Source organism: Camarhynchus parvulus, chromosome 9 (genome assembly GCF_901933205.1).
Source record: "Camarhynchus parvulus chromosome 9, STF_HiC, whole genome shotgun sequence".
Classification (NCBI taxonomy): domain Eukaryota; kingdom Metazoa; phylum Chordata; class Aves; order Passeriformes; family Thraupidae; genus Camarhynchus; species Camarhynchus parvulus.
This window is the reverse complement of record NC_044579.1, coordinates 21,127,940-21,144,457: the sequence shown is the minus strand read 5'-3', so window position 1 is coordinate 21,144,457 and position 16,518 is coordinate 21,127,940. Positions and strand designations below refer to the sequence as shown.

At 58.3% G+C, this 16,518-nt stretch overlaps 1 protein-coding gene across 1 annotated transcript; it reads right to left on the bottom strand.

Moving 5' to 3' along the window:
* Window positions 1–3,542: 3,542 nt before the first annotated feature.
* ETV5 (ETS variant transcription factor 5) lies at window positions 3,543–16,030 on the bottom strand. The gene is given in 14 exon segments (XM_030954676.1): window positions 3,543–5,019; window positions 5,162–5,263; window positions 5,915–6,084; window positions 6,447–6,515; window positions 6,904–6,963; window positions 7,602–7,861; window positions 9,346–9,495; window positions 9,497–9,601; window positions 9,695–9,824; window positions 14,617–14,667; window positions 14,771–14,818; window positions 14,927–15,014; window positions 15,194–15,330; window positions 15,900–16,030. Coding segments are annotated over 13 exon segments (1,500 nt in total). The 5' UTR covers window positions 15,239–15,330; window positions 15,900–16,030; the 3' UTR covers window positions 3,543–4,797.
* Between the last annotated feature and the right edge of the window lie 488 nt (window positions 16,031–16,518).

Sequence of the window (16,518 nt, the reverse complement as noted above, 5' to 3'; positions counted from 1 at the left end):
GAGTGTCCAGCCCACGGGTATGAACCACATCTGGACACCAAAACCCCTGCAGATGTGCTGCCACCAAACTCCGTGGTGGCCAGGAGCAGCAGCTGGACACCCACGAGGTGGTGCCAGACCAGCGTGAAGGGAGCTGGGTGTCCTGCACACCCCCAGGTGGAAGTTCCTCACTTTTCCTCACTCACCAGCCCAGATCTTGCTTGCCTGATCTTTTTGGTTGTTGTTTTGTTTTGTTTTGGTGTAGTTATTTTTGGTTTTTCTTCCTCTGGGGTTGACTCATATTGAAGTTGGCACCACACATGGAGCCACTCGTGTTGCTCCAGGTGTTCAAGAGCCAAATCAAGAGCCAAATCACCCACTTATTGAAAACATGGAGTGTTTGAAGAGCTGGACAGGAGAGGTGATGTGATGTGACCTCCCTCCCTGGCAGAGCCAGCTGCCAAGCAGAGGCACGAGGCCACCACCATGGGCCCTGGGACATGGGCCAGGGGGCAGCTGTGCCTCCCTGCCCCTGGTGGGCCCTGCAGCACCTTTGGCCTCGAGTTCTGGCCCTGTCAGCCCTGCCAGAAGAACGAGCTGCGTGGGCAGTAATTCTTCCCCAAAATGCTCTTCCAGGCAGCAATGGAAAACTCTGTCATGGGCTATTAAATATGAAGCCCCTGAGCCACAAATCCTGCCCCAGTCGGAAGTGCCAGACTATTTATACACTCCCATGGAAGAGCCAGAGCAGACCCTTGGCTGTCTCTGTTGCTTTTTGAACATTTTCCAGTCCTGCTATATGCTTCCAAGACAGGGAGAGCAGAAATGCGCTCCATGAATTATGGATGTGTAAAGGCTTGTAATGATCCTCTCCCTTTTACAGGCTCCTCTTTTCCAAATGATTTTTAACCTGTGCCTCTTGGACCATCTGCTAACTCCAAACTCTCATTCCAGGGACGGGAGAACTTGGGGCACATCAGAAAAACCGTGAAAAGAAGAAAACAGGAAAAAACACATTTTTTGTTTGGTTTCCATTTTTTGTTTGGTTTCCATTTTTTGTTTTTGTTTAACCATTCAGTACCAGCTGTCATTTTATTGTTTGCTTACCCAGTGTCACAGATTGTTGATGGGCTCTTTACCACAACCACCACACAGAGGTGGAAGCTGTGAGCTGGAGGATTGAACACCAGCACCAAGGCTTTTCCCAGCCTGAATAGATGAATCCTCAGCAAAATGGTTCTTCATTGTTCACCATCTCTTCTTACTCCTCTTCATCCTCCCTGTGGCTGGGAGGAGTGGGAGGAAGGCAGGAGGCAAATGGTGTGGGAATATGGGAGGAGGGGACCAAGGTGGTCAGTCCTGGGGATGGAGCAGGGGTGGCCTGAGCCATTCCTGGTGCTGGGGGCAGTGGTGGCAGCTGCAGCAGTGCTCCCCATCCCATGGCATGTTGGAGCATGCCCTAAGAGGGCACAGCCCTGTGCCTGGAAGCAGCATCTGATGGGGCAGGAGGTGAGAAGCGAACACACATGCTTCCCTCCCTGCTTCCCCTCCATCTCCCCAGCTCCTGGCAAATGCTGGTCCAGCCCCTGCTCTGCTGGGAGCTCCTGCCCCCGTCCCTAGGAGGCTGCAGGCAGGACACTGAGCAGCTCTGGCTTGTCCCTCAGCCTCAGGGTGGGGACAAGTGGGACCAGGGCAGCTCCATCCCCTCTGCACGGAGCGTGAGGGCAGGGAGGGGTGACACACAGCAGGATCAAATGAGGAGCAAATTCTTGGTGTCCTAAGTGATAGAAGCCAGTGAGGTATCAAACCCTTTGGGGCTTGAACCTTTTTGTCCCACACTGAAAATTGGAACAGAAAAACCCCTCTACCCAACCTCTCCCTTTGGTAAGAGCAGCATGAGAGACACCCTTGGGGCCCCAGCCCTGCCCACAGCAAGATTTCCAGGGACAGGATCAGGGTTGTGGTGCGCCGAGATGCTTGATGAAGGCTTTGAAAGGCTTTGCTTTATCTGCTCATCCTCATCCTCATCCTCACCATGCATAATTGGTCCCAGCTCTTTGCCCCCTGGGCCATCTGCCCGCCGGCCGCGCTGCCGGTGCCCCGAGTTCCCCTGGCTCCATCCTGAGCCCCAGGACTCAGCCTGCTGAAATCCCCACTGGACTGGGATTACCAGGCACTGTCTGCTGCTCAGATCACCTGGGTTTTGCACTCTTGGGCAGAGGAGAGAAATTTGTGGAAAATAAGGATGGAATAGGTTGGGAGTGTAAGATGTCTCCCGAGGCCAAACAGCTGATTTAGCTCCTTGAAGGCTCCATGCCAGAGGAATTGGTTTTGCTGGATGTTTTAGAGCCTGCCTTGCCCTGCCTGGGCTGGGAGACCGCCACACTTCCCCATGCAGCTTAATGCTTCAGGCATGATGGAAGAGCAGCTTAAGGAGCCATTAGCACTGTGGCTGGCAGCCAGCAGGGGATGCAGGGGAGCTGGGGTGGCTGTGTAAAAAGCATCATGGCACACAAGGCCCTTTCATCTCTCCACTGCCACATCTAGGGACGGGCTGTGAAAATAAGCTGGAAGAGAAAACGTGTCAGGGTAGCTCCAGCAGCCCCCTGCACAGGATGGGCTGGGAGCCCGTGGACACCCTGGCTCAGTCCAGCTAAAATTGAGGCCAGTGGCACTGGGAGTTCTGGGGTGTTTGAGTTTTTCTCCAGCCTGTCAGGAGAAATACAAACCCTGCAGCTGAATCAAGTCCTCACAGAACAGCCCTTGTCCTCCACCCACCTCCTTCATCTTTCTGCAAACCCTGAATTTTTCCCAGCCTAGAAATGGAGACAATGGGGGAACCACTGCCAGTAGCTTGTGGAGGGGCTGTCCTGAGAGGTCCCCACCAGCTTTAGCCCTGCTTGACAGGTACTCGGGTTTCCAGGGGAGTGGAGGACTCACTGAGAAACCCTGGGAAGAGGAAATATTAAATTGCACCTACTGGGCAGAAGCCACCCCCATTCCAAATGGATCCTCTCATGGGACGTTGCTGTGAAAGCCACGGTACCATCCACACCCAACAGCAACCAATCCAGAACTGGGGAGAGGGCAGGGGGGCTGTGGAGAGAGCAGCCCTGCTGCCTTGGTCCCAGCTCCAGACACACCATGCTGCAGGCCCCAGGGGCTGGGCTGCAGCCTGGACCACTACAGACCCCATGAGCACATCCAGGGGCTCCTCCCAGCCCCGGCAGCATCCCACGGCGCAGGCAAAGCAGGAGCCCAGGCAGTCAGGGAGGAACAGGAAGCAAGATCCTTTATTGTACACAGTACAGAATGTAATGCAGCTTTGCAGGAGATACATAGCCCTGCTTGAATAAAGATATTTCAAATCAGTCCTCAGATTAACTCCTTCTGCACTGCAGACCTGCCACACCGAGCAAATGGTTAAAAACCTGTCCCCCAAGGTGGGGTTCCCAAAACCAAATGCTCCCCATGGGTACAGGCCACTGCAGCCACCATGGGGAGAGCAACCAAGTCACTGTAGAGTTAATCTTCATACTTCCCAAAAAAAAAAAGAATCAGCCAAAAAAAAAAAAACCAAACAAAAAAACCAAAACCAAACAAAAATTCCAACCAAAGCTAACTAAAGAAGAGAAAAAATTCCTATACAGCATTTACAACAAAACATGTAGCCTGGTGCAGGGGAGGCAGGTATGGATATATAAATGGTGGAGGAGTGTTAAGAGGTGCAGCGAGGGGTGGGGGGAGCTGGAGAGAAGTGGGGTAATGAGGAAGGGGGGTGGGGCACCCCCATCCCTGCCCACCTCAGCCTTGCAGCCCAGCTCCGAGGCCATGCCGAGCAGGGGGAGCGTTGCTGAGCCAGTATTGGGATTCAGGCCTGGCTCCCCTGGGAAAGAGGACTGGAGCAGTGAAATGGAGTGGACCAGATCCTTCGGCAGCCATCCCAGGAAGCCACGGGCATCGAGGGCTCCCCCTGCCACCAGGAAAGCCACTGGGGTGTCCCCAGGGGCTCCAGGGACAGCAGCCGAGCTGCAAAAAATAGCTTTGCCTTAAAATACAAAAAATCTACAAAAATCAGTTTAGAAACCTTTAGTATTTTCCTAAAACATCCCAAAAAAAAAGAAAACAACCAAAGAGGAAGTTAGTGTCAGGGTCTCCTCCCCCAAAATGCAACCCATGGCCCATAGCCAGAGCTGGGGAGGATGGAGGGCACGGAGAGGATGCAGGAGGTTCTATGGGAACAACAGGAGGTTATATGGGGAGGGGGCTCAGGAAGAAGGCAGAAGGCTCCTCGGGGTTGGGGTAGGATGCTGCGCACATCAGCCCCGGGGTGCTGGCCCGGGCGGCCCCCCCGCATCCCTCCTCTCTCTCTGTGCAAATCAAAGCCCTTTCCACCACACAAGGCAGCTACGCGGATTGTGCTCGATGCAAAGCAGATTGTCATGACAATTGGCTCGGCAGCCACGCAGCCCAGCCCTGGGGCACGGCCAGAGCCAGGGCCTGGGGAAGAGACTGCAACTTTAGGCTCCCGGCGCCCCAAGACATCACACTGATGCACGGCAGGAGGTGCCAGCCACGGGCAGTCCTGTGCACTAGCCCTTGGAAAGGAAGGGTGGGAATTCGGCGGCGACACACGTGGGGCGTTTTAAATTCCTCGAATTTGTGTGTGCACCCATGCTGTTTTGTCACTGGGGTTTGGTTTTGTGGTTTGTTTTTTTTTTTTTTTCCCCTCTTATGGACAGCCAAAAATATTCTTTAGAAAACCGCGTTTGCCCCAGGTGCATGCGCTAGTGCCAATGGCTCTGCCAGCCGGCCGAGTCAGTAGGCGAAGCCCTCCGCGTAGGGAAGGCTCCCGCAGGGATCCATCTCCAGGAGGAACGCAGGGCTGTCCTCAAAGTGTGTCAGGGGCACCGTCTCCTCCTCTGGCACCGGGCAGTCCGGCTCTGTCTTCAGGAAAGGGCGCTGGTTGTCGGGATAGGCCATGGAAAAGAGGGCGTCGGGGTCACAGACGAATTTATAGACGTACCGCTCGCCAGCAACCTGCAGGGAGGACAAGGGGGTGAGGGGTGCCCTGAGCATTTCTCTGCCCTGGGGGAGCACCACACACCTCACATCGGACCTAATCCCTGTGCTGCTGCACCCTGGGACAGCAGGGGACGGTCACACCCTGCTGTGGCCTCACCTTCTGCATGATGCCCTTCTCGTAGTAGTAGCGCAGGGAGCGGCTGAGCTTGTCGTAGTTCATGGCTGGTCGGTTCTTCTGGATGCCCCAGCGCCGTGCTACCTACGGGGAGAGAGGGGGCAGCCATCAGGGCTCCAGCCAGGGCTGGAACAGGGATCCTCAGAGGGAATCACAACTGAAATGTGGCTAGAGGCTGGTTTGAGGGGGCTGGGGCAGCTGGAGCGAAGGTGTCACTGTGGTCTGGGAGTGGTTCCCTGCCTGCCATGATAAATGCTCCGGCTGTGACCGCACAGCCACCGCCAGATCAGGGGCCAAATCAAAAGTCATTTCATTAGGCAGAGCCTGCCAAAAAAGCTGCTTCAAAATACCACAATTTCCATGCATGGCGCAAGAGATATTATGGGTAATTACCCACAATGCGCAGCTCGGGGCTGCCTACAGCTGCTCTCAATTACTCCCCAAACAGCTCCTTCCTCTGTGTCACCCTCCTGTGGAGCCGTGTGCTTCCAGCTCAGAGCTGCTGCTGGAAACCCAGGGCAAAGGATGGGAGCAGCTTGGGCAGGAGGGAGCTGTGGCAGAGCAGCAGAACTCAGCAAGGCACAGTACAGAGGCAACAGCAGCACGGCTGGTGGCCACTGCCAGCTTTGGGAGCCAGCACGTGCCACGCCAACAGGCAGTGGAAGGTACTAAAGGAAGGATCCACTCCTGCATCCCCACAGGCACTCCCCAGCTCCAGGGCAGGACCTCTCATACCTCCTCAGGCTCGATCAGCTTGAACTCCATGCCCCGGCCGGTCCAGGCGATGAAGTGGGCGTTGGCAGGGTCATCCAGGAGGGTGACCAGGAACTGCCAGAGCTGCAGGGAGCCACGCCGCTGGTAGGGAGGGCCCTCACGGTACAGGGTGGGCTCCTGCTTCACTTTACCTGCTCACACAAAGAGACACCTGGTTAAACAGCCTGGCTCTGGCCCTCTCCCAGGCTGTGTCACCAGCAGGAGATGTGTACAACAGCACGGGTCATCCCTGTGCTGAGACACCCGAGCAGGATCAGGCCATGGGGTGGGAGAGGTGCTGGGGATGGTGCTGCAGGCAGGTAGGTGTCAGTGACAGAGATGGAGCATGGCAGCGATGCCAAGCTGCCACGTGGGATGATGCTCAGCAGCTCTCAAGAGCACCGTGCCAACACTGCTTGGCTTTATAAGCCAGGCACTGCAGATCCCAGCGCCCCCACATCTTCCTCCATGAGCCCCAGTTCCCCTGCAGGCTCCTCTGGGGCTGGACTCTTACCCTCCAGCCTCTCGGGTACCACGCACGTGTCATCAAAATACAATCGTGTGTCCTTTTCATATGAAAATCCTGTGGGGAAAAGACCCTTCGTGAGCATAGGGCCCCTCCACTACCCTGGCTGGACCCCAAAAAACCTGCCTTGGCTGAATCCAGCTCAGGACGCCATCCACAGCCCTGGGAGCTGACCTATTCCCAGTTTCTTCAGTGGCTGAGTGCTGTGCAGCTCTGCCCCCCTCGCTGCTCCCAAACCCTACTGGCAGCTCTGCATTATCCCAGATTCCATGGCACTGCTGTGCCCTCACAGGGGCTGCTGGCTGCTTTTGGGGATGATGCCAGCACATGTGGCTTTCAGGGGCCCCAGGGGCTCTCATGGGTGTTTTCTGGGTGCCCAGGGAGTGCTGCCTGCCACAAGGGAGGGATGGGGGTCATGACAGGGGACATTTGGGGAGTCACTCACCATCATGGCTGTTGGGGAAGACATTCCCCCGTAGGTATGAGGACTGGCAGTTAGGCACTTCTGAGGGGGAAATGAAATTGCATTAGGGCTGTAAACCCTGTGGGTGCCACCATGGATTTGGCAGCATGTTCTTCTACCCCAAGCATGTCCTGCAGTGAGGTTTGGGAACCTTCCCCCCTCCCCACGCTCCCTGCTCTACTACATCCAACCCTCAACACTGGGGAAAAGAAACCCAGTATGATTTGGGATGGCACTGGAATTTAGACTGGAGCAGCTCAAGTTTTCACAGGCCCTACATGAAGGGAGGCACTGCTGCACCTCCCCTACCATCTGCTTGGCTGTGCCACCCTCCACCCCGAGGTTGGGGTATTTTTAGGTCCTAAGGCGATTAGAGGATTTTTCCGTGATGCTGCTAGGGTCCAGCATCCAGCAACCACAGCTGGCCCTCGGCCAGAGCCAAGGGGGGACCCACCAGGCCCTGTGGGGCACCCCAGCCTGGGGCTACAGCCCTAACCACACCACTGGCATCAGGTGAACTCTTCCTGTATGCCCTGGCTTTGGGAAAGGAGGAAAGAAAGGCAAAGCAGTATCCCAGCACCCCAGGAGCTCCAGGGTGACACAGCACCCACCCCCTGAGGCTCAACCCTACCTCTGATGTCACTGAAGCCCCCCCTGGCTGTCCCCTGGCCCACACCCACCTGAGTCAATGCAGTAGTCCCGGGGCTCCTGCTTGATGCCCATGGGGGGCTGGAAGCTGTGCCCGGGGGGGCCGGGCAGGCCAGGGCCGCCGTGCTCGTAGAGAGGGTCGTGGTACTCCTGCTTGAATCCCTGAGGGGGGCGGGGGGCAGCAGGGCCCAGGGGCTCCGACAGCTGCCGGTGGTACAGGGGGCGGCCGTCCCCAGGGACCCCGGCCTGCGGTGGGAAGGGGTGGCAGGGCTCCGACAGCTGCCTCTGAAACCTGGGGGGAAGGACGTGGCATTACTGAGGAGTGGGAGGCAGCTCCCACCCCTAACCAGAGCTGCCTGACAGCTGGGGTGGCTCCTCAGAAGCACAGGCACCACAGGGTGCTGAGAGGCTGTGCCCCGCTAAGCACTGAGAACCCCAAGATGGAACAGCAGCATAACACAGTAAAGCACTCTGGCCTTCTGGAAAGGAATGAGAAAAGCACCAAGAAACCACCCCCCAGCGCTGGTATCTCTGTAAAGCAGTAAAATCAGTGCCCAGCGAGGGGGGCAGGGGCCGGGGATGCTGAGCAGGGGTGGGCGCTTACGCAAAGCCAAATCCACGGCGCAGCTCCAGCCGGCTGCTAATCCGCCCGCGCAGCTGGGATTAAACCTTGAACTCGGCAGCAGGGAGCACTATTCTGGGCTCCGTGATGCTGCCACCGCTGCTCTGAGAGGTGGCAAAGGGTGAGGGACCATCCCGAGGGGGTGCTGCCACATCCCCTCGTCCTCCTCCGGCACCTTGAAAGGTGATCTTGGATCTCCGTGCCGGCTCCTCTCAGCCGGCCCTGCGCCATTTGCCTTTGTAACCCGAGCCCTCCCAGCTGCCGGGCTGGGATTACTCCATTTCCGAGCCATGTCCCTCTGCCCTTCCTGAATGAAACCCAAGCCCCGTGCTGGCACCGTGCTTCCCAAGGGGTCGCAGCCAGCCCCCTGCACAGCCTGAAGGTCACACGGAGCTTTGCTGGGGAGGGATGCTTGCCTGCTTGGATGGGCACATTCACATTCCAAGGGCTTCCCTGGCCCCACTGCACGGCCTTTGCCAGGCTGCACATCTTGTCCCATGCCCACAGGGGTGACAGGGTGGCTGTCACAGCAAAGGACATGCAGAAGCCACAAGCAGAGCACCCACAGGAGCAAACCCAGGGTGAGGGAAGGGACTGGCAGAGCCTCCAGGGAGGTGGGAGTGATGGGGAGTGAAGCCACAGCCTGGAGAGGAAGGAGGGAACAGGGGTGTCCCACCACAGCCCACAAAATCACGGAGATGCCGTGGGGAGCTCTGGACCACCCCCAGCCTGGGGTGCACAGGGGCAGGACAGAGATGGGCACAGCTCCACAGCCCAACAGGGCTCGGGAGGCAGAGCTGCAGCGGGTGGGAATGGGGAGAGCAGAGCCCTGACTCAGGACCAGCACCTGCTGGAACTGGGGAGGATTCAGGAGTCAGCCTCTGCCTCCCCTGCCCTTCCCAAGAGGGAGGCAAAGGCTCTGCCCAATGCTCGGGGACTGGAAGGAGAAAGATAAATGCTTGTGCCTTTGTCCCCGTGCTGCGGTTGCAGCTGATGGGACAAATGTTGTCGGCTGTGGCCCCATGTGGCAAAACTTGCCACTTCCTACTGGGATCTTGTGGCTCTTTCTCCCTTACACTTCGGGACCACTGAACCACCCCAAGAGCGCCCACCAAGCCCCGGAGCACCCCTGCGGCCGCTGGGGGCTGCCTTACCTGTGCTCTGCGGGGAATTGGTTCTCAGACATCATCTTTGGCATGTGGATGGGCGGGTGCGGTGGCCTCGGCACGGTGAAGGGCGGCTGCTGCCGCTGCTCCTGCAGCGCCTGGGGGCCCGGGGTGGCGCCGTGAGCGGCCCCTGGCCCGGGCGGGGCCCGGCGGGGGCAGCGGCGGCCCGGGCTGCGCGGGGGACACCGGCGTGGCGGGCGGCGTTAATGGCTTGAACCCGGCGGGGGGTTTCCTGTCGTAGGCACTGCCAAGGGAAAAGGACCGGGGGATGATGGTGACACCGAGGGACAGCACCCCCCGAGGGCCCTGCGGGCAGCGGAGTGCCCGGGCTACCTACCAGCAGTTGTAGAGGCACTTGTCCCCATAGCCGGCACACAGAGCCTGCTCGTGGCTGCAGGAGGACAGCTCCGAGGACGGGCTGGGCAGCTCCCGCTTGATCTTGGCCGGAGGTGGGGCGTGCAGGACCACTGCAGGGACACCGAGGAGGACACAGGCTCACCCACAGGGGACAGGGCCATGGGAGCATCACCCCTGCAAGCATCAGCTCTGTGCTTGGGAGCAAGGGGCTGAGTGATGCCCCGGGAGCACTCGGCAGCTGAACGGGGGTGATGCGGCGCCCTGGCAGACCCCAGCACCGGCTGAGACGTGAGCCAGGGTGGGCAGAGCTGGGACAGTCACAGCAGCCCGGGACATTGCTCTCAGAAGGGCTACAGGGGCTGTGAGGCAGCTCAACAACAGCCTTAGATCAGACACGAGCTATCACCAGCCCCTCAGCGAGTGCAGCAGGGCCCAGGCACCACAGGCATGGCTGTGACACCGAACAGGGGGTGACAGACTGGAGCTCCAGGGCCTCACAAACACCAACCCAGTCGCCCTCACAGGGGCATACCCACACCATAAACTTGCCCTCAGAGGGCCAGACCCACTCGCAGAGCTTTTAAGTGGAATCCACCTTCCCCCAGCCCAGGTGGTCCAATGGGATCTAGTCCTGGGGTCCCACATTGTATGAGCTCGAGTGACAAACATCCCATTAAACCCAAATCCTCTCCACCCACTCCCAAGCTCGCTTGCTATATATATAATTATAAACTGAGTAATATACGCTTAAGCTAATTAATTTCTAAAAGCAGGCGCCCTAGGAAAGGGAAAGCGCCTCAGAGCTCTGTACCTAAATAGTGCCTCAGAGGAGAGCCAAGACTAATCGGAAGTGGAGTATTAGCTTCATGTGAAGCCTAAACACAGCCCAGCTACACTGGAGAGGAGCAAATAGCTCCAGGACAACTGTTCACAGCTTGCCAGGTAATTAGCTGCTCCCCTAATTTGTCAAAACCTTTAAAAGAGCTGCTGACTCCCCTTTCTACCCATCCCCCCCTCGGAAAGGCCTCAATACAGCTGGTACCAAGGGCATAAACCCCCCCCTCCACCCGAGAAGGATTTGAAACACAAAGCCCAGCGCTGAGCCAGCACAGCCCCCCGCACGCCTTCCACCCCAGCCGGATTTATCCCACTCCTCCTTCCCCCCTCCCCAGCCAGCTTTTGCCACTCTCAGCACTTCCAGCCCTAAAAGGGGGCCGGCAAGGCAGCAGCAAAGCACAGGCACGCCGTGAGCCATGGGAAAGCAAAGGGGAACTGGCTTTGGAAGGGCTCCAGCTGCCTATCGCGGGCATGGCTCTCCCAAACAGGCTCCGTGTTGTTGGAGCGAGTTGTTTTTCCGCCAGCCGTACAATGGGGTCTGGTTATTCATTGAAGGAAAAAAAAAAAAAGCCTCCAGTCCCCGAGCAGGCACCACCCTCCATTCACAAACACTTCGCAGCGCTCCATTCATGTGGCTGAGGGGAAAAAAAAAAAAAAAAAAAAGAAAGGAAAAATTTCCCCAGAGCTTAGCACTGCCATTCAAAAAAAAAGGGAAATGAGCCTTAAGATCCTAACAGAGACCAGCTGTCCAAGCCGGGGCCCTGTGCAACGTTTGGATTCCTTACACAAACACGGCGGGGCCGGCCGGCGCTGCTCAGCACGACGGGCTCCCGTGCCAAGCTCACGGCCAGGCAGGCTCTGCAGGAGCCTGGGGGGCACTGAGGGGCAGATTTTGGGGGAAGGAGCTGGGTTTGGGTCCCCAGCAGCGAGCAGCCAGCTGGGAGGAGCAGCACCCAGCACCCCACACCTCAAAGGAACAGCGGGCGCACAAAGCGCTTTTACCCTTTCCGGTCCTGCCCTGGGCACTGTAATTAAAAGCTAAAAAAAATACAGAAAAATACTCAGAGGGAGCAGCTCAGCTCTAGAGAGGGCTGGAGCAGATGTGTCAGCAGATGCACACCAAGGCTGAGCCACGGCAGCAGTGAGGACACCCGCGGGTGCCTGGCAGCCCCTCTGGGCTGTTTCAGCCTCGGAGGCCGGGCAAGGCACCAGCCACACGTGCCACAGCTGTGCCCAGCCAGGAGGGCAGGCAGGGGAGGCTCAGGCAAACCCTCCCAGTGCCATGCAAGCCGTGGAACTGGAAATGCCCCTAATGCCAACCACCAGATATCTCCCATGGAAAAGGGTGACACCACAGAGCCGCTCAAGGCCTTGAATTCGCAGTGAATCCCTTGATGGGGGACAGGGCAGGTTATTCCCACCCAGCAGCACGACTGGACCTCCATGAAACTAAGCTCAGAGAGCACTGGTTTCCTCTGAATGAGCCAAGGGAAGGCAACCAAGCCACCACTTCCAGCCCAGGGACACTGGCACCCACTCAAGCTGTCACCTGGGAGCCGAGCTCTGTGCCTGCCCCTCCATCCCCCAGCACTACAGGAGACACCCAAGGTCACACCAGGAGAGGAGTCAGAAATAGAAGCCAGGATCCTGCCTTCCTTTGTTTGAACAACTCTTCCTCACAAACAAACCTCCCTCTTTCATTCTGGTGTGTAAGAAACTCCGTGCCCCGCCCGTGGTTATTGCCACGTGCTGCCTGGGCAGGGAGGCCACAGGTACCCTGGGATAAAAATCACTTCTTGTGGTGCTTGATCTCCTCAGCAGGATCCCATCACCTCCCAGGTACTTAAACAATCAGTGGAGACACAACACTGTATGTACACCCTCAGCCACAGGAGCACACTGCTGGTGAACTCACACCATGCCCAGCCAGGGGTGCAGCATGCTGAGCTCTGTGGGGTCACCACAGCCTCCTGGCTCCCATGGGAGCATCCACCACTTCCCTGGGCAACTGAAAGGCCCTGAATCTGGCCCCTTGCCACTCAGTCCAGGGCACTAAGAACAATGCATCCTTCACCTGGAGCAGCCTTGCTCTCCTTGCAGTGGGATTTCCTCCCCAGCACAGCGACCCACTGCCCTCCATATTACTTTGCTCCCAAGCCCCAGCTTTAATACCCTGTCTGCCAGGGATCTTGGCTATGGAATTGGGAATAGAGAGTGGGCATTAACAGAGCTGCAGGCAGCTATGAGAGGTTAGAAGGTGCTCAGAAGGATTCTGAGCATCTCCAAGACTCCACGTGGCACATTCCCCATTGCAGTGGGGTCCAAACTGAGCCTGCTTTGTCCCTTTTTCCTGCTGTGCCAAGGAAGCTTGGCCCTGGGAATGCAAGATGGGGCACAAGGCTGAGGTTTGCTCAGGATAAGAGAGCAGCACTTTCCTCAGGGAAAAGGAGCCATATAGCTGCAGAAACAGAGTCCACAAACATCCATAGGGACTGAATAGGGATCTGCCTTTCCTCAGAAGCCGAGGGATGCTGAACTCCATTGTGGCTGCCAGCCCAGGAAGGCAGCATGTCCCTGCTAGTGAAAGCTGGGTGCAGACCTCAGCCATCCTTCTCTCCCTTTCTGCATGGCACACAGTTCAAAACTGGAGCTTCTCTGCTCTGCAAACTCTCAATAGTGCAGGGATGCAAGAGCTGGGCTTCCCATTCCCCTCTGCCTCAGTCTGAGACCCTGCAGCAGCAAGAGAGACCTTTGCTTTCTCTCCTCAGGCAAGTTAAAGAAGGTTATTGCTGCAGGGAGTCACGCAGGCAGATCTTTCAAGTGACAAAATTGTTTCAGCACCAGCCCCACAGGCTGAGCAGACCAGAACATTTTAAGAGTCCTGACCAAATAAACGCCTTTTTCTTCTTCTCCTTTTTTTTCCTGCATCACCCAGAAAAGTTTGTCTCTCCTGTCTGAGCTCTTCAGGTTACAAGGAAAAAGAGACTGCCAAAAGGCACTGGAAACAGCTTCAGCTTCAAGAGCCACCCTCCCACGCACACTGCAGTTTCTGCTGCTCCGAGCAAGAGCTGCTGGGCTGTGCTGGGGATGTCAACAGACCCTTGTGCTTCTGACTCCGGGCTTGCCTTTTATCTCAGGGGAGACAGGGGAAAAAAAAACACATTTGAAACTTGGGCTGTCTGGACGGGCTCAATGGCAAGCTTCCCACTCCAAAGTAACCAAAGAGCAATAATTAACAGGGTTTGCTGTTGGAGGAGATACCCCGCTGCATGCTGTGACAGAGCTGGAATGAAAAAATCTGTTCTGACTGCGGGCTAAATTTGATTTCCTTCGAGTTCCCTGGCTGCCTGGCTCGGCAGCAAAACCCAGGCACCGACACCAAGCCACTACTTGCGTTTGCCAGGTAACAACTCCAAACATCCTGAATCCGCCCCCGTTCTCCCCCGGAGCTGCGCGAGCCCCACGCGCCATCCCCGGCCCCTGCCCTCGCCACCAACCCCTCTCTGGCAACACAGCACGGCTCAGAACCGACTCTGGCTCTTATGCAATTCACCAGGGACTGCATTTTCACTGGCCTCCTTTTAAAGAGGCTGCCTTGCCAGTGATTAATGCTGCTTAAAGCAGCTCAAGTTTCACCGCTCGCGCTCGCTCCTGCCAACAGCGCCGGGCCAGGACTCGGAAAAGCTCTAGAAACTGCAGAGATTGTGGCTAACCAAGCAGCCCAACACGGGTTATCTCTTCCACTTGAAAAGGAAAAGGAGGGTTTAGGAGGGAATGCACCTCACTGGGAACAAGCATCACGCCTCAGAGGAGCCCAGAGAGCAGTTCAGAGCTATTTCCATGCATCTGGCCACGGTTTTCCCCATTAACAAAAGGCAGGAGGTTGCACGCTGCATCTCGATGAACCCAAAGCACACGTGCTTTCTCCCAAAAGCCCATGATTTCACGTTTCAGCCCCAGGAACAACTGCTTTCCCAAGGAAGCAACTCCAAACCCAGTGCAAATGTTTGCACAGGCACCCAAACGTCTACCCCCAGAGAACAAAACCCCAGAACAATCACTCACAGTTGTCAGACTGGAAATCTGGGACAAACTGTTCGTCATCGGGGACCTGAGCTAAAAAAAACAAACAAAAAAAGTGGGTTTATGGCGTTTTCAGTTCTCAAAAAGATGCTCGCAGAGAGATTTTACATGGCAAAAGGAGGAGGTGAAGACTTGCCTTCAGCTAGCCAGGCCTCTTGGAGCTGGCTGAGATCCTGGAAGAGCTCTGGAACAGAGTGAAAGACTTATGTGCTCCACAGAAGAATACATAAAACTGCCATTATTTGCAGGATTATTTGTAAAACAGCAGTCTCACGGGGCCAGCCCTGCCTACCTTCCGAGTCATGGGCCAGGTCAGTCTCCAAAAATTTCCTTTTCCTATCGGACCCCGGCCGGCCTCGGCCCTCCTCTGTGCAGGACTTCTGCAAGGAACAGGGCGACAGCTGCCCGTGAGGGTGGCAGCCCCCGAGGCCGGGGGTGCCCCCAAGGACGAGGGGGGCACTCCCAAGGATGAGGAGTGGGTGACCCGAGGATGGGGAAGGGGTGTCCCCAAGGTCGGGGAGGAACTTGTCAACGGGGGGATCAGGGTGGGCAAACTTACCCCGGGGCCCATGAAGGGAACCTGCTGGTCGTAGAAGCCGTCCATGGTGCGGGCAAAGCGGGCAGTGCCCCCGGCCCGCTCAGCATCGACGCCGGCCCGGGAAGGGGGGTCCCGCCCGGGCTCCGGCAGGTGCGCGGCTGGGGGGTGGAGGGGACGGGGAGGGGTCACACCGTGGCCCCTGCCACCCCCGGGGCTGGCTCGGTGCCGCCACGCCTCCCCGGGGAGCCGGCCCGCTCCTGTCGTGGCGGGTCGCAGCCCCCCGGCTCGTGATGTCACCTAATTTCTATAGAAACGGCCGTGACATCACGCGCCGTGGGAGCGGGAGGAGGCAGCGGGGAGGGCCGCGCTTGGCTTGGCTTCGCCTCCCTTCCCTTCCCTTCCCTTCCCTTCCCTTCCCTTCCCTTCCCTTCCCTTCCCTTCCCTTCCCTTCCCTTCCCTTCCCTTCCCTTCCCTTCCCTTCCCTTCCCTTCCCTTCCCCCGCCCCTCACCGCAGCCGGGCTCGTTCCCACGCCACCCCGCGCGCCCCATTCATAAACTCCGCCCCCCCTCCCCTCCCCGCGCTTCTCCCCCGAGCGCGCGCTCGAGCGCCCGCTGGCGCGCGCCCCCCGCCATTCACACCGCGCGGCCCGCGCCATTCATAAACACCGCCCCCGCCCCGGGCCCGGGCCCCGGCCGCGCTGCGCCCCGCCGCCAGGCCCACACCTACCCGGCCGGGGCGCCGCAGCCTCAGCGGCGGCGGGACGAGGCGGGAGCGGGGCCGGGGATGGAGCGGCGCCTCTCGGAGCCCGGGCACCGCGCTGCCGCTCTGCGCCGGCCCGCAGCTCCCGAGCCAGCGGCCTCCGCCGCGCCCCGCCCCGCGCCGCTTGTTTACCCTCCGCGCCGGCCAATGGCGTGCCGCCGCCCTGCCGCCCGCGCCATCTGATTGGCTGCGGGGCCGCCCCGCGCCCGCCCGCGCGCTGCTCCGCCGAGCACCATTGAGAACGGCTGAGTGGGCGGGGGTGGAGGCGACCAATGGGCGAGCGGGTATTTGCCTGGCTCCGCCCCGAACGTTTTTCATTCATAAAAAAATAGAAGGGGGAAAAGACTGACGGGTGGGGCCGGGGCCGCGCAGGATTTAAAGGGGCCGCGGCCCTTTGCAGCAGCGGGGATGGGGGTTCAACGGGCGGCCTGGGGGAGGGAGAACTGGGGGAGGATAACCCCAGGTTCGGGTCCAGGGTGGCGAGGAGAGAAGGAGCGGGTCCGTGCACAACGTGCCCCAGAAGCTGGCACACAGCAAGGCACGCAGATGGCACGGAGCTCAGGCCTCACAGGCCGTGGGGTCCCCT